Source organism: Cimex lectularius, unplaced genomic scaffold, assembly GCF_000648675.2.
Source record: "Cimex lectularius strain Harlan isolate CLEC.00 unplaced genomic scaffold, Clec_2.1 scaffold13, whole genome shotgun sequence".
Lineage (NCBI taxonomy): Eukaryota > Metazoa > Arthropoda > Insecta > Hemiptera > Cimicidae > Cimex > Cimex lectularius.
Window position 1 is genome coordinate 970,110 of NW_019392649.1, and position 22,238 is coordinate 992,347.

The following is a 22,238-nucleotide window of genomic DNA, read 5'->3' on the forward strand; positions in this document are numbered from 1 at the left end:
CCGGCCTTGCTGTAGTAGTTTCCAGTTACTTTTCTTTCCTGATTTTAATTGCTTAGAACAGTGATGAAACGTTTCTAGTCATTAGGACTATTTTGTAGCAGAGCATTCCCGCCATTTTCCCATAAGGAAAACTTGGAAAATTCTCTTTACTCGTACGTGAAAAAAAGAAATACTTTCGCAACTGGTAGTTTTTTGAAAATATTTAATGGGAAAAATTCCTGTCCCAGGGTTGTTTTTCTAGTCCGAGGTGGTCAACGTGAACGAAAGAGGCCGTGCAGACGACTCCGTCATACCGTGATCATATGATATTATGATCCCCTCGTCCCTTGTCAGTACACACATGACAAGCCTTGTTTTTCTCTGATCTCCACAGGCCGTTTTTCATTTTGATCAAATTACAAAATAAACCAGGAAATTTAAGGAAACGCGTTAGTAGCTAGATTTCGACAGACATGAACTGGTTCGAGGGAACGATCGCAGAAGCTGTCTCCTCTTCAAAAAGGAAGAAGGCCATTTTCGTCGTTTATGTTGAAGGTGACTTGTGAATTATTTATTAGTTTTCAATCGAATTTGAGCAGTCTGTTAAATGAGTTAAATAGCCAGATGTGCTATTTGGCAGTAAATCTACCTTGAAGTGTACACGGGATCGTATGTCAATTCTGCTCAACTTCCTCCGAGTAACCCAGTCGATTGGATTTAATGTTTAGGTACTGTCTTTTCCCCCAGTCCTTTTCAAAATAAATAACTCTTTACCCTGACAATTTATTTTCTGCGTTTTACTTATGGAAAGACTAACTGCCATTATGTAAATATTTGAGGAGACATGTTGATTTTAATTTTAATAACAGTGTTTGCTAGGTTCTGTCAATTACAAAAAACAATTTCATTATATCTTTGTTAATACATTGTTGTTATACCCTGTAGTCCAATTTGAAGTCAGGCTCTCATTTTTAGGCTTATGCCTAAATCCCCTTGTTTTATACTCAGGGTATTCTAATTTGTTTTTTATTCACAATTCTGGCATTTACATTTTTCATTCTGAACCGGCATTGGGTTACTTCACTCGCTTGTTGAACAACTTGAATGCGTTTGTTGTGTGCAATAATTCTGCCATCTTCAGTGAGGAACTCAGTTTACGTGTTTTTCAGTATAAGCTCCCATTTTCAAAACTCGATATCTCTAAAATTTTCCCATGGATCTTAGCATTCGGTAATACCATTTTAAAATAGATTTTCTCCAGTTTAAACAGGAATAAGAAGGAAAAAATAATGAAGTTACTATGTCAATGTGAATTAACCGTACAAGTAAAAGTGAGGGTTTATACTGCAGAAAGAGACTCGTAAGAAACTCTAGTATAATCTCACAATTATGTTGTTGGTTCACTACATTTATTGACACCTTCAAAATATGTTAATGTATTTCGATATATAAAACACAGTAATAGTTAGACAGCTATGATTTAAAAAAAAAAATGTAATGAAGCTATTTCAATTACAAGGTTATATGAACCCTCGGGATGTCGGTGTTTTAAATGCCAAAACGGTTGCAGCCACTGACACCCCCACAGTTATCAGTTAAGTATTTGGATTGTAGCAATCTTCCAGACCCGAGGAAGGTCTGGGGGTGTTTGCTTTCCTGATCCGCACATATATAAATCTAAGCCAAAGAAATTTTGACAGGCGGCATGAATGTTTTTAACATTGCCAGTGTCCCTCATGATGGAATGCCATGCAGACTAGACTGAGTGTGCAGTAAACTTGTAGGATCTATAAATGACTGTCTGGTAATAAAAATGTAGAGTTGCCAGTCTACTGTAATCATGCTATTGTTCTGGCAGCAGGTTTTTCACAATTTCAAGATAATTGGGAGAAGCATTGCTGCATGGTGGGTGGGTTATTCTTGGTTGGATTGTTATTCTAAATTACACAAAAACTGGAATCACTGGTAGGCCATGAGAAATCATAGGTGTGTTTTGATAATTAGATAATTTTTTATTAGTATTTTGGACATAACCAATCAATTCTGGTCTTCCTATCCTTATCATTACAGTAAATGGTAGGTATATTACTTTAAAAAAGGGCACTCATATTAACAATCTTAAGTGTTTTTTTTTACATATTGCAATGATTGGTCGGTGCTATTTAATTATGAAAGATCGTGCTTATATAAAGGGGATGTAAATATGTATAATGAAGTTTTATTGGGACAATGAATGTTAAAATCACAAAACAGTCCTGATATTTTATTGAAAGGCTTCAGGCTGCCAATTATGTGGCCATTTCTCGATGTTGTCTGCAGGGTGATGATACTGAAATTTAGTTGTCATTTTGATCACTCTATCTTGACTTGATTGCTGTCTTATTATACTAGATTTTCCACTGCACAAATGTTACATTTCAGATTTCTCTATACAGTCTGCATGGTGAAGGCCCTATAATTTGATCATGCCAATGCCCGTCATAATGCTGACCAACACAGTCATTGATAGACGAAAACAATTGGTAACGGTCAAAATTTCTTTGAAGTTAAAAGACCCATTTCCTTGTTGTTTTGCTTTGCCAGATATCGTATATAACAGTAAAATGAATTAAGCGAAATGGATTCATTGGAAATGGAATGAATTATGAAAATTAGGAAAATACAAGTCCATCATGAAGCTGAACAAAAAATCTTAAAAAAGAAGGAAAAACTTGCCTAAGTCAAAATAAAACACAAATCCACCATCCTGAAGTTCCAAGAAGCCTAAATGTGATTGATGGTCTCAAATGATAGGAAAAGAGCAAATAACCAATTCATAACATATGCAATTTTATATCCATTAGATTTTTTTTTTTTTTTTTTGTGTGCACAAGCAATCTTTCTCCATGCATTATGACTAAACTTTAGCTTAATTTATTCCATTACTTTGTATTAGTTCATCTCTTCAACCAGAAATCCCTTAAATCACCCAAAAAGACTGAAACGACAGTGGCCAAGAGATATCTATTAAAACAGCATCACAATATAGAATGACTTACAGTAGGGAAAAAAAATTAAATAGAGTGTATTTATCCGGGATGGAATGCTAATCCTATTTAGCAACATCTATTATCTGGTGGATTTGCCATGGTGGCCGAGTGGTTAGCAGGTCTGACTCATATGGGGATGGAACTAGTACTTGCCATGTTAGCAGTCCTCACGGAATATTTAATTGTGAATAATATGGAGAAAGTATTGTAGTCATCCAATGGGTAGTTAAGTTCTCTTGTATAAAATTAAAATTTTACATTTCAACGTTATCTATTAAATAGAAAACAAAAATTGATTTAAAAACTGTTTTAATGGGAAGTGAGACAGCAAATGCTTAGCAGAGAGAGCAGAGTTTTTTTATATATATACGTTGATGCCAATCAGTTACAAATAACAAGTTCAAATTGTGAAGAACAAAAATGCTAGAAGTTATTTTTATTAGATAAAATAATTGTTTTTAAAGAACAACATTTAATTTCTCTATAAAAGCAAGTTGAATCGTTAAACTTCAATTATGTCATTAGGGACCGATGAAGCTTCAACATCAATGAGCCAGATATTGAACGGGGGTGAAGTTGCTAAAAAATTAGACCCCTCAAAATTTGTATGCATACGATTAGAAAAGGGCTCTCCAAGTCATAAACAGTTCACTGATATCTGTGAGTAAATAAACTTTTAAATCTGGCCTCATATGTATTCGACCTATACTCATAAATATTGGTTTTTTAGATAAACTAGTGCCAGTACCTTCCGTCTTTTTCATCGGACATAAAGGTGAACCCTTGGAGATCGTAGTAGGAAGTACGCAGAACAGCGTTGAAGAAAAGATATGTGTTGGAATTGAGACATGTATAAATTACTTGCAAGGTAATAAAATAGTTCTTAATATTTTCTTCATATTTTTTTAAGCAGTAAATAATTATCTTTTTATGATTGTATTCTCTAACTTTTAAACAGCTGAGCATTGCCATCTACATACTCAATACTACATAATTAATACATTATTTATAGCTTATTATAAATCATTTATTTTTATTTTCCTCTTAACATGATTTTTTCATGATTTGAAAATGTGGAAATCGTTAAAAGGCCAGTCTTGAGTTGGAAGAGCATTCTTGATATTCACTTTGAAAAATTCAACGAATTTCAAAGAATAAGTTTTAAAAGGCAGTGATCAAGGTTTATTTTCTTACAGGTTCTGTCCCGTTGGGTGAGGCTGTAGGTGATTCAAGTATCCCAGCACCAAGTAGCTCAAATATTCACCATGGTGACCTTGGTACCGACAAATCGTACAATAATTTCATATTATTTTAATTTAATATTGTTTCTTATTTGACCCTAGGTCAGTTTATAAAAATGGAAAGTCAAACTACCGAGAATGCAGGAAAACCTCCCACAGGTAAGTTTTGAAAACTAACTACTTGAATTAAAATTTTCACCTTCCTGTTTAAAATTACAGTCGAGCAAACATCAACCCATGAGACGACACACAAACCTGAAGAACCTGAAGGTATTTTTTTTTTCTATTGTAAGATTTAAAAATAAACAATTAATAGACTCAATGCGTTAAGAAACTCCGAGCAGTAATCATATCTAATTTTTTAAAGCGTTTTTCTAGCAGGAAGGAGACAATGATGATTGTTGTGTTCTGGTCCAATTACATTTATTTTTACCAAAGAAGAATTTTGTTCAATTAATTATAATAGAAAGTTCTTTATTATTAGGAAGAGGGGAGTTGAATTATCTTTTGTTTTCTTTTTAGATCACGAGACAAATTTATGTGACGGTTGACCACTCTGTTGAATATTATCAAATGAAAATATAACCAAGCACTGAAGAATAACTGTGATTACACTAGATATTCAAAACCTTTGAAAATAAAACACTGAAAGAACGGCTCATTTGAATTTTAAATTTCTTTTAAAAACTTTAATAAAAGGGCATTGGTAATGTTTGCATTTGAATCTTAAGAGGGGATTTTAAACTTCAACCTGCTGTTTGTTGCAAAGTTTCATAAAAATAATTATATAGTAGGGTTTACATAGCTGACATGATAATAGAACTATTTTCTGCCGATGTTGACAGTTTTGTAAAAAATGTTACATTGTTATATTCATAAGATGTATTTGTTTCATAGAATGATTAGTTATTTTTAAATGATATCATGCTTAGCTTATTAATTTGCTTATCATTTATCATCTTTCTTTTATAACTAGAACTTTTATATTTCTTTTAGGTATGTCCATGGATCAAAAGGTAGAAAGAGCAAAGCTGTTGTTAGCCAGGAAGAATGAGCAGAAGAGGCAGGAAGAACTTGAAGTAATGTTTTATTATTGATTTATCATAAAATTTCCAAAGTAATTGTCTACCACCAAGCATTTATTCATTAGAAAGAGAAAGAAGCAGAACTAGAAAGAAGAAGGATAGGCCAAGAGCTTCAGAAAGCAAATCAACTTAAGCAGGAAATGGAGCTTAAGCAGTTTATGGAAGAGAGGAAGAAGGAAAGGAGGGAAGAAGCAGAGGCTAAGAAAAAAATACTCGATCAGATAGCAGAGGACAGGTTTGTTTTTTTATTGGTACATACATAATAAAATGGTAATAAAATCATTTTTTAGAGTTGCAAGAGCACAAAGGATGGCCATGTCTTCTCAAGTCGTGCCGGACCCTGCTGTAGCATCTGCCTCGACTGCTCCTTCCACATCCCCCCCACCAAGCAATGTGTAAGTTGTACGTAGTGATTTTATACTTTATACATTAATGTTAATGTTTATCCAGGAATATTGCGCGACTCCAGTTCAAACTACCTACAGGTGAGGCTAAAACTCACACTTTTCCAGCTGAAACTACTTTAGGTCAGGTTCGGCAATTTATAGACAACAATATTGTTTTACCATTCAGGTATTTATGTAGTGTATTAATGAGTAGAAAGATAAAAATAAAGTATAACATGTATTATAATTTTTATTTTGAAAATTCAGCGAGTACCAGATGGCGACTATGTTCCCAAGAAGGGAATTCACTCACCGGGATAACAATATTGATCTGAGGGCTCTTCAGCTTCTTCCCTCGGCTGTCATACTCATCCTTCCTGTAAATCCGATTGAACGTATGTTAATAGTTGTAACTTGCTGAATAAACGATTGTTGCAGGTGACTGGAAGCCAAGGAGGGGTTTTGTCTGGCCCTTCTTGGACCCAAATATGCATAGATATGTTCTGGGACATGGTGAAACCCTTATTCACTCTGTCTAGGTACATTCAGTCTTATTTGTTCGGCCGCCCTCCACCAAGTAATGACAATGCGCCAGGCTGGAGTTCAAACTCAAACCAGGGCCAAGCTCCTACGACTGTAAATTCAGGGTGAGTACGAAAGTATTTTAATTGGCAATGATTTTGGAAAAATAACATCCTGCATTAGTTCGCTTCCTAACATGTTTCTAGGATTAATTGTTTTCAGGGTGTTTAGAAGATTGTTTTTTGCAAATAAACGGAAGTAAGTTTATAGCGTAAAGAATGCTAGGTGTAATTTTCTAAATTAATTGATCTTAAATAACTTTTATTTAAAATTTCTTTTTATAATCATGCTTCTAGCTTTTAGTGAAAAAATCTGTTTTTAAAATCATTAACTGTTCATTCCTGTTTTTAAATAATGCATGACTTCTATCTAAATCTGATTGTATTTCATTTTAAAATTGATTTCATGCATTTTTAGAAGTGGAATTAGAAGGAGAGGAAATGTCCACACACTAGCTGATGAAGGTGACAGCAATGACGAAAATAATACGTGGAATGGAAATTCAACACAACAAATGTAAAAAATATATTTTTGGCCAAGTGACTCTTGGTATGTTGTGTAAAAAAAAGGAAAAAATTAGGCTAGTTTTTATTTTTGAAATTGTTTTATTTTTAACCCCCCTTCTCCTAAAAGGGAAATAAACAATATATAGTACGACGATTATGGTTGAATGCTAAAACATATTGTTTAAATAAAATAAATTGCATTTCACTAAATGTTATTTTTTCAAAATCACAAAAATCGTGCAAGTAAAAATTACTATAGTTGTTTGTGCATCTTCTCTTTACGTATATCTTTGTTGAACTGTTTTAATTCTACATGTAACAGGCGAAGGAATTGTATTTAAAAAATATTTGGAAAATAAAAATAATTTTTTTTTTTTATTAATTTGTTTCATACAACCTTGTTATTTCAGCTCCTACTATTTTCTCTGTGACAGCCTGAAATGGGTTCATCTTTTAGTGATAGGGTTGATTATTTGGAAGATGATGAGTCCATGTGAGGGGAATTGTGACGGCCGAGGACTATAAACGCTCGAGAGATTGTCAGATATCGCCTATCGGATGCGCCATTTGATATACGGGCACCAATGCATTAAAATTTATATTTATACCACTGGTGTTTCTGCACATTAAAAGTAAGACTTTTAACACAACATACACCTCTCATTTAATTATTATGACTGAACAGATTTTGTCACTAAACAAACTTAAAATAGCTTTTTTGGAGTGCAGTTTAGACGCTTGAAATCATTCTGGTCTGTTATGCATTTCACCATTAACGTTGGGTTTGCATGAGTGTATGAATTTTATTTGGCAAATAAAATGAGCATAACGGAAGAACCAAGATTTAATCTGTCAAGCCGACAGACAACATAGGCTGTTTTGCAATGACAAAACCCAATTGTAATTTGTCAAAGTTGACAGACAAGAATACCACCCACTTATATTTAAAATATATTGGTTAAGCAACTCAGAAACCCACATAAAAAATAGTGAAGTCTGACAGACTGTGGTGATTAGAAATGATCAAGATTCACCACCTTGTAAACTTCAATAATAATTTATTTTATAGTCCTTAAATTCACTAATTTCGTGGTCCCCTTGACCAATTAATACTTTACAATTAATTAAGGTTTTTAGTCGAGACGAAAAAAAGGAATGAAAAATGGCAAAAGGAGGGAAAACTCATAAGGTGGGGTTGAGATGGGGAGTTGATGTCCGAGTGGATCGAGGTCACGATAGCTCAGGTGGTAGAGCAGCGGCATATGTAGCCGAAGGTCGTGGGTTCGAATCCCTCTCGTGCCATTAGTTTTTTTCATCTCAACTAAAAACCTTAATTAATTGTAAAATAATTTATAGGTTGCAAATGTTTTAAAACATTTAATGGTGATAAAAACAAACCTATTTATTAAAAAAAATCAACTATATTACAGGTTTATTTAAAGTTGCATGATGTGATCGTAATTAGCTTAATTTTTGTTGCTCATACAATTAACAATGAAAAATAGGATATTGGAAAGGTACAAAAAATTCAGTACATATCCTTAGACGAAAGAAACAAATTTAATAATGGTTGTGAAAATAATTAAAATTATGGTTAAAATAACAAGCCAAAATGTTAACACTGATTCGTAGTTCACATTGTCAGCTCCTGCAAAACAAAAATTGGATAAATAAACTTATTGTGTTAGTTAATAGTTAAATAATAGTGAAAGTAAGGAAAATTACCATAATGGCATTGACTATATCATTCTGATTATTAGTTAGGGCTTTCACTGCTTTATTTCTACTGACGTTAGCTTGAGACATCACAAGCTCTATATCTTTTTCCTCGATACCCGAAGCATCCAGCTCCTCTTCTTCGCTCTCTTCTTGTATTGGAGGAACAACCTGGTTCTAAAAATTAATTAAATTATTACATAACATTTAAGCGATAAATAGTAAAAGTACAAATTTATAAATGCGTACAGTAGTAGCACCGCTAACATCGGCGTATTGTGAAAGCTCTGGAGGAGCCTTAAATTTCTCAGCAGCGGCTACTTGTGCCTGTTGACTGAGATCTTCAATCTGAAACAAATATGAAACTTAAAATTGTGAATTCCAAAAAGAAATAAATAAATTACCTTCGTTTCACCAAAGATGATATAAGTGTCGGAGGCAGGATTCTTAAAGACATCTGGCTTATTTATTACAAATAGGATATTTTTTGACTTCCGAATGGTAACTCGTGATACCCCTACAATTGGTTTGAGTCCAAGCTTGGACATGAGTTTCCTGGCCTTTTTCTCCCCTCTCGACTGTTTGGCCTTGCTTATGTCTGGGATGAGTGAGACGGACCCTCCAGTGGCCTCTGCATCCGGGGCTTCATCAGGCTCCGAGTCGGTGCTGGAGCTGGCCTCGACAGGCTTCTGATCAACTTCTGTTTGTTCAGGCATATTTCCACCGGTAGCAATGATCTAACAGAATAAGAATAATTTATTTACAAATAAATACTAATATGTGCAAAAGTATGATATAGATGTTTCAGACACCCTGTCTATATACTATCGACTAATATGTTGTACAATTTAAAAATAAGTATTTATAAAGGAAAAATAAAATTAAAAAACCTCAACATAATTTAAGAATGTAACAGAATTGTTCTTTTTTACACACAAATTGGTTAATGAAAACAACACAGTGATCTCAAATAGAGTCAATGTGTTAAATACAGTTAATAACTGCACTCAATTGTAATGAACACATTACCAGATGGATGTCTCACTAGAACCCACAAAGAATTAAATATGGAAATTAAAAAAGTTCCCTTTTTAATGTAAAGATGACATTGCTCAATTGATTTCTGAAGAACAAATTGCAATCAAATGTTGGAAGAGTGACTTTCTTCATTAGATGAAATTCAAGAATAAATTTTTATCCATATCGTAATATAATTTCCCCAAGTATTTATCATTTAATGTTTAAAAACATTGTTACCAATGTTGGTGTAATATTTGTTTCTAGCTTATTTTGCAAGTGTATTAAATAATATTGGTAGTTTTTGAACATTTTGGTAGGTCTTACCTTGCTGTTTTTGATCTACCAGGCAAGTTTTGGCTTGTTGCCATATTCAGTAAAATGCACATCGAGGACAGGTAGACCAAAATGAACAGAAACAAACAGGTTACAATGTGAAGTAACCCAAATAACCGAGTACCAGGCCTTACAGTGTATGTGTACACAATGGCCTGCAATTTTAAGGTTTTTTTACATATTATATTGCCATTATATTGGAAGTTAATTTTTAAACACGAAATTAGAGATAAAAAGCCAATGTCACAGATGAGATTTGAATTGTACAGAAATCGTGAGATGCGGTCTGGTGTGATGTAGGTATATATATGTAAATAAAATAGTTCCATGACTGAAAAATAACACACAGACCAAAGCGCCGGATCTAAAGGCCTGAAATTTCGACAATACATTCCTACAATGACATGGATAGCTGCTAAGAAAAGGATTTTTTGCAATTACATCCCCAAGGTGAAAAAATTTAACATTATATTAAAAAGCCATACTAGCACTCTGCATCGTGCTAGACAGGTATATTAAATCAGAATCCCTCAGAGACGAAGTCACGGATAAAAGAGAGTTCTTTACAGAACAATATAGTAAATGAATTATCTACACATGCCTGTGGTAATATTAGGCGTGGGTTGTCTTACTGCATCCAGCTATCCCTGATCAACAGTGAAGATAGCGAAAAGCCGATATATGTCAGACAGTCCAAAACAGCAATGTAATACCTAACTACCAATATAATCTTATTACATTGTGGAGAAAACTATTTTTGTTGTATAAATCGGAGAAAAGCTAAAATGTTTAAACTAATTTTTTAAATACATAGTAATTTTTTCTTGATGTGTGCTGAATCTGTAGCTTGTTAAGTTTTCAAACCATTTGCTGTCTGCCTAACATTGTTTTGATGCGTCACATATTTCGCTTCTCGCCATCTTCAAAGTTTTGTTTTTAATATTATCTTTTAGTAGGCAATGTGGTCAATTTGTGTAGGTAATATTACAAAGGAGTGGGTTGTCTCGCCACATCCGGCTTTATATAGCTTACCAACACTGAAGATAGCAAAAAGACAAAATGCGCCTGACAGATCAAAACGATCGAAAACAACCACAAAACAAGGACATCTCACAAATCTTTAAGCAATAACCGCCTGTATACGAGTATTTTGAATCGGGATGAACGGAAAGATTTTGCAGAAGATAAAATCCGGGGGTATCCCTAACTAATTAGGGTTACAACTGATTTTTTTACACTTAGACAATACAACACAAAACTGGCTAAATTAAAAAAAATAATCTGTACTCATTTGTGTAAAAATGGAAGATGGCTATAGTTGTTTCTTTTGAACATAGTCGCATTAGTTTTAATTATCCATGCCGTTTTACGTTAAAGGGATAAATAAAACGAGACGCTTAGATTAAAAACAAAATGAACAGTGCGTTATAATTGTAGCGATGTAATTACAGGAGAAGATCCTCGGGCTGAAAATGACCGAGACAAAGGAAAAATACCGCGGAAGGTCCGACCGATGTCGGGAGTTCGCCTCGTGAAGGAAACGTGATACTAATTCTCGGCGGACATGAAATTTTTCGTTATTTTACCGAAAGCCCGAGGACGTGAAGAAACTCGGCGTGTCATGAACAAATGATTGAATTGATGAAACTGGATTAACTTACGACTTTTGGTTGAGTACGAGCTAAACACAAGAGAACACGCGAAAATGTCCTTCTGAACTGGAATGTATCAAGTCTCCACCGAGCCCTTCTTGTTGTGAATATTCGATATCCTTTTAAATAATACTTCGGCCCTATGAAATTGTCTAATTTAATCTAGTTTGGCATGTTATGATTGGTTTTTAATTATCGCACGATCTTAAACTTTGCCAAATGAAAAATTACAATGAGAAAACTAAATTGACTCAGCTGATATAATAAAGGCATTGGTAGACGCTATTTCTCGCGAGGCGCGAAGTCCGGTGCACAGTTCTTTTCCTTTCTTTTTTTTTAGCTTCATGCACCTCGGTTTCATGCACGTGTAAGCCTATTTATTATTCTATTTTTTTAAAATAAACATTATTTTTCATAACGTGTAATTTAAAAAAATATTGTGTTGGTTTTTAAAGCCAAAATAGGGATGATTAGGATTTAGAATACTTGGGCGTCAGGTTCACTTGTAAAATCGATTGGAAACTTTATATTAGAAAATCAAGTGAAACAGCATTAAAGTTAGTAAATGCTCTGTTGTCAAAAATTGGATGGGAACCCTAAACACTTATTAGAGTTATATGTGATGGCGCAATTGTATTAACCACCTACGGCTCACCAGTAAGAGCCAAGGCATTGGAAACCAAATCTAATATAAGGGTTTTCCAAAATCTATTAACAATAAGGATGATCAAAGGCTACATGACTATATCCTACCATGCGGCTTGTATTATAGCTAATACAATGCCCATGACTGAAAGTAAACCAATTGAAATATTTCTTTCTTATTCTGAAAAGATATGCGCTGATGAATCTAGGCGAAATAATAGAAAAAGAACGGTTAAACAAGGTGGATTCATTACAGAACCAGTATGCAATATACAGTAGACTTGTAATCCACGGGGATACATACCAAGCATCACCTCAGATAACAAGACCCGTGGGTAATAGGAAACACCTCGCATTTCAGGCTTTGAACCATTTCCTTCTATCTACATACCAATCAGACACTTTCTGTATATTTTCTTCAAAGTTATGTATGAACTCATATACACATAAGGACGGTATGACAAATGTTGCAATGTGTAACACTCAATTGTTTTTCTGAAATTCACCACATTCCCACTCTCCTCTATACCTCTACTAAGTGGGAAACCATGGAAGAGTGAAAGCATTTGAATTTTAGTTTAGATTATCATCTTGACTTATGTATTTCCTTTTTACTGTTAATTGAAATTCCCTTTAATATAACCATTGTAAAATAAATTATGGTTTAGTCAAAGGAATTCCAAACTCCTGCAGATGGCCCTTTTGCTATGCTTGAAATATATTGTAATTATTTAGTAAACCATTACTTTTGTTAAAAATAAATGTATTCTTTTTCTTCTTCTTCAACTAGCTGTTTTAAAAAAGGGACTAGAATGGATTAAAGGGACATGGGGAAAATTTGACATTAAAAATCTTGCGTTTATGACAGACAGTCAGGGCACACTTAATTCTATCAAATTCGGGATAACTACAATTTTCTTAGTGAACAAGCAAGACAATAAAAATTTGAAAACAAAATTGGATTAATATAACCCTCACCGGGTGAAAGCATACGCAGGATTACAGGGGAATGAAGAAGCTGACCTAATTGTAAATGATGCATTGACTTATAATACAATAAATCTCCTAGAACTTGAACAAAGAAAAAGTTAATGGAGGAAAGTATAAAACAGTGGGAGACTGGAAGGACATACAAAATTAAACGCAGACCCAGATTTTTTCCAATGGTGAAAGAGAATTATTACTTCAATTCTACTTTTAGGTATACATCACAATTCTTTTTCTAGTCATAGAGCACATAAGTGATACTTCTATCGATTCAAAATATTCCTGTCCCCTTGCATACCTACTTATTTTAATGTAAAGCAAATTAAACAAGATCAGAAATTCATTCATTCAGTGTTAACAAAAATATTTAATTATGATGGTTTAAAAGAAAATTCACCAAAACACCGGAAAAGTATTTAGCGATATAATAAATTTAACCAAGAATTTATTACCTGGTTTTGCTACTGGATAAAAAAGTCTAAGTTAAATTTTAGGATTTAATAAATAATTTTTATTAAAACTCGTGGATTTTTGATCTCATTTAATGTGGATACATTAAGATAAATATGTTGCAGTTAATATAATGACAAAATCTTTCAAATGATCCAATAAAATTCATACAACTTTATGTACAATTGATAATGTTTCTTTTGAGTTTTTGACGCCTTGTTGTTTTATTTGGGTGGTTTCATAGATTTTTCAGTAGAATTCTTAAATGACATACAAGTCACTCATCCAAATATGGATGTACCATGCATTTATTCTTAATAATCACTTTTGGCATTTGGGGACTGTGGTAGTCAAGTGGTCAATGTGATAGACTCTCTGCTCCAGATGCAGGCAGTCATGGTTTGATTCCTACCATCACCCCTGGCCATTTTTTTCACGTAACCTTCCCCCCCCCAAAAAAAAAGAATACACATCATATGAGATATTAAAACATTCCTTGGCTAATATGAAAAGTTCAATAAGGCCGTTAAAAAAATGTACTTGAGATTAAGAGGCAGAGCCTAATCTTACATCTAGTGTGGGCCCAAATTGGGTGTATCAGATGTGTAGGCTAACTGTTTAAAGTGGAATGAGAATTTTGATTTTGCCATCTATAAGAATTTAAGTGTTTGATCCAGTGCTTTAATTTTTGTCAAATTAACTCTGTATGAGACTTTTCATTCTCACCTTGAGGAATAACTTGTCAGTGCAGATTACTGTTGTGTTAGCTAATGTGCTAAGCAACTGTCCACCCCCTAGTGTTATTGTGGACAATAAAAAAGAAATACAACTGATCTACACCTGAATTAAAAGGTTTTTAGCTCTAATTTATCAACTCATTTATTATGTCATTAAGTCTTTTTCATTTTCATTTATGCCATGATGTGAGGGGTCATTATGGAAATTAATCCATGACCTCTGGTTTTCAGTCTGTTAAGTGAATATAAATGTCTTGTCGGGGTGACTAGAAGAATTTGTTTTATTGCTTCTAAACCTGTTTATACAGGGTGTCCCAGTTCCTTCTGACGAAACTCAGGGAATCGATTCTACTCTTCATTTGGAGCAAAAAACGCCAGGAGAAAATTTTCGGAAAGTTCTCTATTTTGATGATATTCGTCAATTTAGGTTTTTTTCAACTTTTCACTACCTTACCACATAAAAACGCTTACAACTTCCAAAATGTTGATACTACAACAAATCTAATTACACCATTTGAAAGAACGCTAAATTTGCTGTAAGATACTTCTATTTGTAATAATCTGAATGATATAAAATGTTAGCCAATATCAGTTGGAACATGTCAAAATTACAAAATTTAAAATTTTGGTCATGATTGCACATTCTACTGAAGTTACAAAAAAATACCTACAACTTGTCAAATTTCACAAAAACTTTTTCATGTAATATGCTTTACGTTGATATATCCAGGTTTTTAAATAACGTTCTAGTAGAGTTGAAAAATAACAATTGAATGTTCGAAAACGTGAGCTAAGGTAAATTTCAAGATGGGAGGTAGAAATAAATCAATTAGAACTCGCTTTGTAAAATAAAAATGACACTTGTTTGACCGGTTGAATGAAAAATGCTGGATGAGATCGAAGTTTAAACAATAATCATCACAGAATGTATCAAGTAGGGTGTGTTACTGAAAGATAATAATATTAATTAATATTAATATTATTTTACAAAGCGAGTTCTAATTGATTTATTTCTACCCCCCCCCCCTTGTAATTTACCTTAGCTCACGTTTTCGAACATTCAATTGTTATTTTTCAACTCTTCTAGAATGTTATTTAAAAACCTGGATATATCAATGTAAAACATATTACATGAAAAAGTTTTTGTGAAATTTGACAAGTTATAGGTATTTTTTTGTAACTTCAGTAGAACGTGCAATCATGACCAAAATTTTAAATTTTGTAATTTTGACATGTTCCAACTGATATTGGCTTACATTTTATATCATTCAGATTATTACAAATAGAAGTATATTACAGCAAATTTAGCGTTCTTTCAAATGGTGTAATTAGATTTGTTGTAGTCTCAACATTTTGGAAGTTGTAAGCGTTTTTATGTGGTAAGGTAGTGAAAAGTTGAAAAAAACCAATATTGACAAATATCTTCAAAATAGAGAACTTTCCGAAAATTTTCTCCTGGGCATTTTTTGCTACAAACGAAGAGTAGAATCGATTTCCTGAGTTTCGTCAGAAGGAACTGGGACACCCTGTATGCTAATAGAGAGAGGGAGAGAGAGAGAGAGAATTGGTAGAGTTAGTAGCAACTAGCAATGTTTATTGCCTTGGAAATGTAAAACAAAGGGACGATAATTGAACACAAAGGATGTACCCAAGTACTTGACATCATAAGAACTTGACTGGAAAATGCAGCAAAGATTCTGTTCCTCACTGAGTATGTAATTAACTCATTTCTGTAAACAATAGTGAGTGTTTATGTTTTTTTGGGAACTTCTTAGATCTAATTTCATGTTAGGAGACAGGAGTCGGTAAGTAACCAAGGCATAATTGTCCTGGTGGCTTCTTTTAGTAATGTTGTAGAGGGTAAACAATAAGCGATTACGATTTAAATAACAAATTAACTTTCTGAAGACAGATTTTCTTAGGAATTTTCTAGTTCTTGTACCAATAAAAATTGGTCATTGGGTATAGACCTTTTAATGATTGAAAATTACTTAAGTAGTTTATTGCATTCAGAAATGACTGATAGGATCAAGAGGGGGCTTACTAGCCTCAGCCAAAGTTGACAGTCTTAACCAGGAAGCTCCCAATGCAAGTTTCAGTCCTGCATTATATACCAGGTCTATTATTATGTTATAAAATTATTATGGGCAGAGGGGTACACTACACCCATAATCATACAAGAGCTCACAAAACTATTTTTTATTGACTCAGCCAATATACGATATATTTAACACGAAAACAATAGATTGTAAAAAAAATGGTGCATAATAATAATAATAATAATAATAATGTACTAAGGACTTCATACCTATAAAGAGAATAACGCAAGACACGTATATGCTTAGTCGTTCCTCTTCATTATCCTTCATCATGCCCACATTGGTTTAAGTTAGCGTATTCTTAAATAACGACTGTACAAATTTTCAGATAAAAGTTATTCTTAAGGCAATAGGGAAAATACAGTACATTTTGTTAAATAATATGAAAAAGAAATTAATTTTATAGAATGAGTGGATTTTGGTGAGCTAGCCCCCCCCCTTGCACCACATGTAATCAAATTGCAAATTTTATACGAAGACCCTTTTTATGTAGGTTGTTGGCCACTTTAGCTCGAGATAGCACGATAAACTTCCCTTTGGATCTATTTGATGACCTTAAAGCAAGGTATGCAGTACGAAAAGGTCAAAAACTTCGGAAATTAAAAGGCATTTCCGCTTAAGCAAATTTAAACAGAAACTGTACTATTATATCTATCCCTGGCACATTCCTCGTGGCTGACTTTTTATGTTCTGGGAAGTAATATGTATTTATTGTCTATGAATAAATTAGCAGGGAAATGATAGGTTTTTGAAATTTGTGCAATTATTAAACTAAATGTAACGAATTTCAGGCGAATCGGATAGCTGAAGAGAAGTTACTACTGACCCCATTCTTGCGTATATTTTTTAGTTTACGTTTTATATTTTACTGAAAAAAATTTTTTTTTCCTTTGAATCGTCTTGCGACTTTGACAGATTACTCTATCGGGAGCGCAGGAAAGACCCGGTCCAGACAATGGGGCTGGAATTAGCTAATTAAAATGTGGATGTGTGTCAATGCCAGCAAGGAACTGCCCCACTACTTTCAGCACACCGGTCTAGGCGTGGTCGCAACCTTTCGGTTTCAAAGTCACACACTGTACCCGGTTCCTTGCTCAACAGTCAGGACAAGAGGTTGTCGTTTTCATTAACAAGGTGACAGCTTTTCCCTGGGCCGATTTGTCCGCTTGGGTAGGTTGTTTTTTTACTTTTGCGGGCTTGCCAGAAAAAGGCAAGTTGCCGAGGGCGCGGAAGAAGGCTGTCAGCGTTGAACTTTGGAAACTAGGTGTGCCGAGAAATCGTGTTACGTGATGAAAAATAAATTAAACTACACTAAAATAACATAGATGGTTACTGATAAAAATCCGCCGCAAACAGAAATAAATTACCATCTCTGAATTTGACCATGATATCCTTTCAGAAGAATGCCTTATCATGCAACGTTCTTATGTTGAGAATAACAATGCAAAAATTCCCCAATTAAATAAATAATTTACGATCACTGCCAAACTGAGAAGGCACTAATTTATTTTATTTCACTTGTATTAACTATCACGTTAGCTTAAGTTCATTTTTGGATTTTACCTTCCATGCCTCCAGTTCTTTAAAACAACTATGAGAGTTATTTTTTAAATCTACGGAGTGATGATGTAAATCCTGGTCAGCCTGTCTTCACCGTTTTGGCCAGTCCGTCGCTTTTGGACAATTCACCATTTTCAATGTTTGGCTTGTCTGTTGTTTTGGCTAAAGCACATTAATTATGAGATTTCTTGTTGATATCTACAGATTGATGTACTTATAGTTTCTGAACCAGGCTTGCTATTCTTGCTTTTTCATCAGTTAAGTGTTAAACGCTATGCCATCTTCAGACCTGACCGATCACACAATAGCGACATTATGCAGAACAGAATGATCAGTAACATTTTAAGAAAATTTCTAACGGACTTGTACGTCTTAATCATTTGGAAATTTTGAAGCTCCTAAATGATCTCAATCCCTTTTCAAGAGCCAATTGTTTGCTGAGTCTTCAGAGGGTTTATAAAATAAATTGACGAAAAGCGATATTGAAGAACTTGTTCTTGAAGATAGGAAGTTAAATTAGGCTTTAAGCATTTGGACTTTCCAAGGCAAAGGGCGTTTTATTTTCATTTTTAAGAAAGTTAAACGAACTATCAGTGATCTTATGAGTAGCGGACGGTTTGCCTTTAAAAACTTCCTTGAATAGATATCAACAGGTACCCGCATCTTAAAAGCTGCGAGGGTCGCTGGCATTTGGAAAACGCATTTCTCCCTCGAAGCCGATCACGATCCATTTACGTAAAAAGAGAACCGACAGCACACTTCGAAGAAAACACAACGCATGATATATGACGAAATGAAAATATCGTTTGACTGTTGTTGCTCCACACGCTCCCGCGCCACAAATGTCTATCCAATTAGGCCATCTTTCACAAGTCGTGGTACGGAGGCCGTTCCATACCAGATCGTCAGTAGCTCGGGACGCGTTTGTTGATGTCTACAAAAATGGGAACAAAGGGCGTCATCGTCCTGAAATTGAGCAAATCCTTGTTCGGCTAACTTGCTGGCTGTACTATCGAACAATCGGCCATATTTGGGCCGAGGAGAGGTCAGTATGGGTAGAAAGTAAACCTCCTGGATCACTGCCCACGCCCTCGGTCCGTGAGCAAACAGACCCGGGCATACACATAATGCGAACGTCTAGAGGCGAAATTCGTCCGTAACTTTATTGCACAATCTGGAGAAAACAAATCAAAAAACGAAATTGTCTACCTTCGTGTAATGAATTGAAAATTTAGGGTTCTAGTCCACCGTCGCTTCATACAATAGAGAATTCAAAATTCACGAAACACAACGATTTTGTGCTGTTAGTAAGTAGTATTAACACTATCTTGTCACACATTGAATTACTAACTTCGAAATACATAAAATGTTATGGTTGCACAACTCTACCAATTCTTCAGCCCCATGGCCTAATTTTAGCTATATATTTCTAAACATGTCTTCTGTAACATCTAAAAATAATAATGTAAAATATGTTTTAAAATAGACAGTCAGAACAGCTAAAATAACAATCTTTCACACCGTGGTTTTATAACATTGCATGTAGGTAAATAATTGGGGGATAAATAACTCTACCAAACAACTACATTTCTGTATTTCTAAATGTAAAAAAAAATAAAATCAGGTAAATGTTTATTTTTAATCCTCGGGTTCATTTTATCATTAATTATATATTTCTATGCACTTCATCTATTAACGGAAATAATAATGTAGACAAAAAAGGGCAGGCAGTATTATTAAAATCCCAATCTCACATTGAAAAATCTAATAAATGTTTTTTCAGCCTCAGGGGTCATTTGATCAATATTTTTTTTTTTAATAAAGTAATAATGTAATTTTTTATGGGAATCGTGGCAACTGCAATCGTGAATTCAATTTCTATTTCACACTTTGATGTCAGCTCCGTCCGTATATAATGGGGTTCTTTAACTTTTCAGTTAATTAAACACAATAGTGCAATACAGTGGAAATTTTTTAATCATGGGTACGTTGCTCAATGTAATTTTCATGCTTGTTCATATGTTAAGTTGGAATTTTGTAAAAATAATAATGATTTTAACTTGAGGATAAGGTATTTTCTATTTCCTTTCTAGTTCTGCTCTTCTTTGAGTACCCTCTTCTTCTTAGAGCAAATTTGTCTATTCTTCCATCAAGTTGGTATTTCAAGATTTTTGTTTGTAAGTTTTTCGATCTATTCTGTGCCCCAGTTGAAACGGTTTGTTAATCTGTAGACATACCCCTTCCCGATTTAATCTTCTTGCGGTCATCACTAAGACGACTTTCCTTTTTCTTTACTTTTCGCTCAATTCCAAGCACTTGGCCAATGTGACAATTTGATCTTCATTGTTGGCTGAGTTTGAGCACCAAAGATGATTTATGTCTAGGTTATCTTATAAATGATTTAGAGAGCATTTTTTTTTTCGATAAACATTACAATACATACTACAACATAGTATATATATATATGAGTATGCTTTGTAATCCATTGCTAAGGCCTACTTTGATTTCTTAAATCGGAGGTGTCATTTTCAGGCATCGTTTGGATGGAGGTTGGATGAAACGGGAAAAAGATAGTATTGGAATGATCCTCCATCGATTTATGGAGGCTATAAATTCATTGACCTGGACATCAAAGCCTTTGTGGAGCACTGTATTCCTGACGTACCACGGTGCGGACGTGATGAGTCTCAGTACCCTGTTTGGTTCGGCTTGGACCCATTGAAGTAGGTTGCGCTTGGGGCTCCCCAGAGTCTAGATGCGTTCTGCCGTATAGAAAGAATGGAGATAGATCAGTTATTATCAAGATTGAAGGAGAGTGAAGTGCCAACAGTGATTTGAGTTGATGTATTTTTCATTTGTCCAAGTTTATTGTCTATTTTCTTTTCACTTCGTGATTGAGTAAAATGTCAGAGAGTATCCCGTGGTGAATGATGGACAACTTAAGATAAGGCTCGTATTTGTGTTGATTTCTTTGGCATAAATCGTGTTACTTAGAGGGACATTGGCGCGTACAACTCGATCATTAACCGCTTGCTTTATTAAGTTTTCTCCTGTTTCATCACGATCTGCAGCCGGCCCATGATTTCAATGCACAGCTCGCGTCGTACAAAGCACGCCGGTCTAAATTTATGCGGACGGGGGCTGCTTAACCGGAGTTGTACTCTTTTGACCTTTAGGCACGGCCGGCCGGCGAATTTACAACATGTTGCATTCATCAGACCAGTTTAGGCCCGCCCAACAAAACCAGAGCATGGGTTTCACGCCAATGACGCCTGATCTTGACAAATCAATCGACCGCAATTTGCGAACATGAAGACCTTTTCGATCCTTCGGCAAATTTTCGTATTTTTATTCGAATTTATTAATTAAATTTGTGGTATTTAGTGACCGTTAATTGATGATTATTTAGAGATCGTGAGATGTGGTCTGGTGTGACGCAGGTTTAGAAAAACATCCTGTTTATCGTGCCAACGTTTCGATCTGTATTGAGATCATCTTCAGGGCTCAAAGTGTTTGTTTTCTGTGTAGAAGGTCATTACTGTGTGTGTGTTGAGAGTGCCCCACTCGAGGGCAGAAAACAAACACTTTGAGCCCTGAAGATGATCTCAATAAAGATCGAAATGTGACACGATAAAGAAAATGTTTTTCTAAACCTACGTCACACCAGACCGCATCTTACGATCTCTAAATAATTATTAATTAAAATTGATTTGAATCTGAAGCTACACAAAGTTTAAGAAGAAATAATTTACGTGCATTCTTTTATGCTACATGTTTCATACAAAATACATATACACAAATCATATTATGGCGAAAAGACAATGACTGAAAACTGTTAAATAATAATAAATAACGTTGATAAAGTTAATAAGGAATTAATTAAAAACTAACTTAAAAACTTTATTCATAACCCATGCAAGCCGAAAGTTCTACTTGAACATGCCTGATGCAGTCTGTATTTTGCTTCATAAATTTTCGAACCATTCTGGAAACAGACACCATCCTCTGACTTGCTTCCATCAGTGTATACAGACATATAATCACCATCGGCCATTTCGGTGATATTTAGATACTGGATGTCAGTAGCATCTGCCGGGTGTTTCCGCTCTTTATATTTCAGTAGTCTGTCATATGTCGTGCCTTGAAGCGCATCATTACCATTATTCACACAATTCACGTGCATTGCAAGAAAAACAATTTGGAGTTGCCACAGATGACTTTTTTTTATCCG

General features: G+C 34.4%; 2 protein-coding genes and 1 non-coding gene across 5 annotated transcripts; 2 read left to right on the forward strand and 1 right to left on the reverse strand.

The window, feature by feature from the left end:
* The first annotated feature begins 291 nt into the window (after positions 1-291).
* On the forward strand, positions 292-7,418 carry LOC106664511 (UBX domain-containing protein 4). 3 transcript variants are annotated; one of them, XM_014390287.2, is made up of 15 exons: positions 292-534; positions 3,534-3,668; positions 3,739-3,876; positions 4,205-4,285; positions 4,352-4,408; positions 4,469-4,519; positions 5,246-5,328; positions 5,400-5,569; positions 5,625-5,729; positions 5,785-5,907; positions 5,988-6,099; positions 6,159-6,367; positions 6,465-6,500; positions 6,720-6,851; positions 7,219-7,418. In XM_014390287.2, exons 1-14 carry the CDS (start codon positions 453-455, stop codon positions 6,820-6,822), a joined length of 1,485 nt encoding a protein of 494 aa, XP_014245773.1. In that variant the 5' UTR covers positions 292-452; the 3' UTR covers positions 6,823-6,851; positions 7,219-7,418. The 3 variants fall into 3 exon arrangements, with proteins under 3 accessions (XP_014245773.1, XP_014245775.1, XP_014245776.1); XM_014390289.2 differs by lacking the exons at positions 6,465-6,500; positions 6,720-6,851; XM_014390290.2 differs by lacking the exons at positions 6,465-6,500; positions 7,219-7,418 and having other exon boundaries at positions 294-534; positions 6,720-6,845.
* Positions 7,419-8,037: 619 nt separating this feature from the next.
* On the forward strand, positions 8,038-8,110 carry Trnah-aug. Its single transcript has one exon. It is a non-coding gene; the product is annotated as a tRNA-His (tRNA).
* Positions 8,111-8,344: 234 nt separating this feature from the next.
* On the reverse strand, positions 8,345-11,863 carry LOC106664643 (nascent polypeptide-associated complex subunit alpha). The gene is made up of 5 exons (XM_014390561.1): positions 11,539-11,863; positions 8,929-9,261; positions 8,774-8,872; positions 8,534-8,701; positions 8,345-8,456 (listed from the first exon to the last, which is right to left on the reverse strand). Exons 2-5 carry the CDS (start codon positions 9,238-9,240, stop codon positions 8,442-8,444), a joined length of 594 nt encoding a protein of 197 aa, XP_014246047.1. The 5' UTR covers positions 9,241-9,261; positions 11,539-11,863; the 3' UTR covers positions 8,345-8,441.
* Between the last annotated feature and the right edge of the window lie 10,375 nt (positions 11,864-22,238).

Bases quoted from the DNA above. Each gene is read 5' to 3' on its own strand.
- LOC106664511 (XM_014390287.2), top strand. From the start codon at position 453: ATGAACTGGTTCGAGGGAACGATCGCAGAAGCTGTCTCCTCTTCAAAA. The intron at 3,877-4,204 runs GTAATAAAATAG...ATTTTCTTACAG, and splicing joins ATGTATAAATTACTTGCAAG to GTTCTGTCCCGTTGGGTGAG. The intron at 4,409-4,468 runs GTAAGTTTTGAA...TTAAAATTACAG, and splicing joins TGCAGGAAAACCTCCCACAG to TCGAGCAAACATCAACCCAT.
- LOC106664643 (XM_014390561.1), bottom strand. From the start codon at position 9,240: ATGCCTGAACAAACAGAAGTTGATCAGAAGCCTGTCGAGGCCAGCTCC. The intron at 8,873-8,928 runs GTAATTTATTTA...TATTTGTTTCAG, and splicing joins TCATCTTTGGTGAAACGAAG to ATTGAAGATCTCAGTCAACA. The intron at 8,702-8,773 runs GTACGCATTTAT...ATTAATTTTTAG, and splicing joins ATGTTAGCGGTGCTACTACT to AACCAGGTTGTTCCTCCAAT.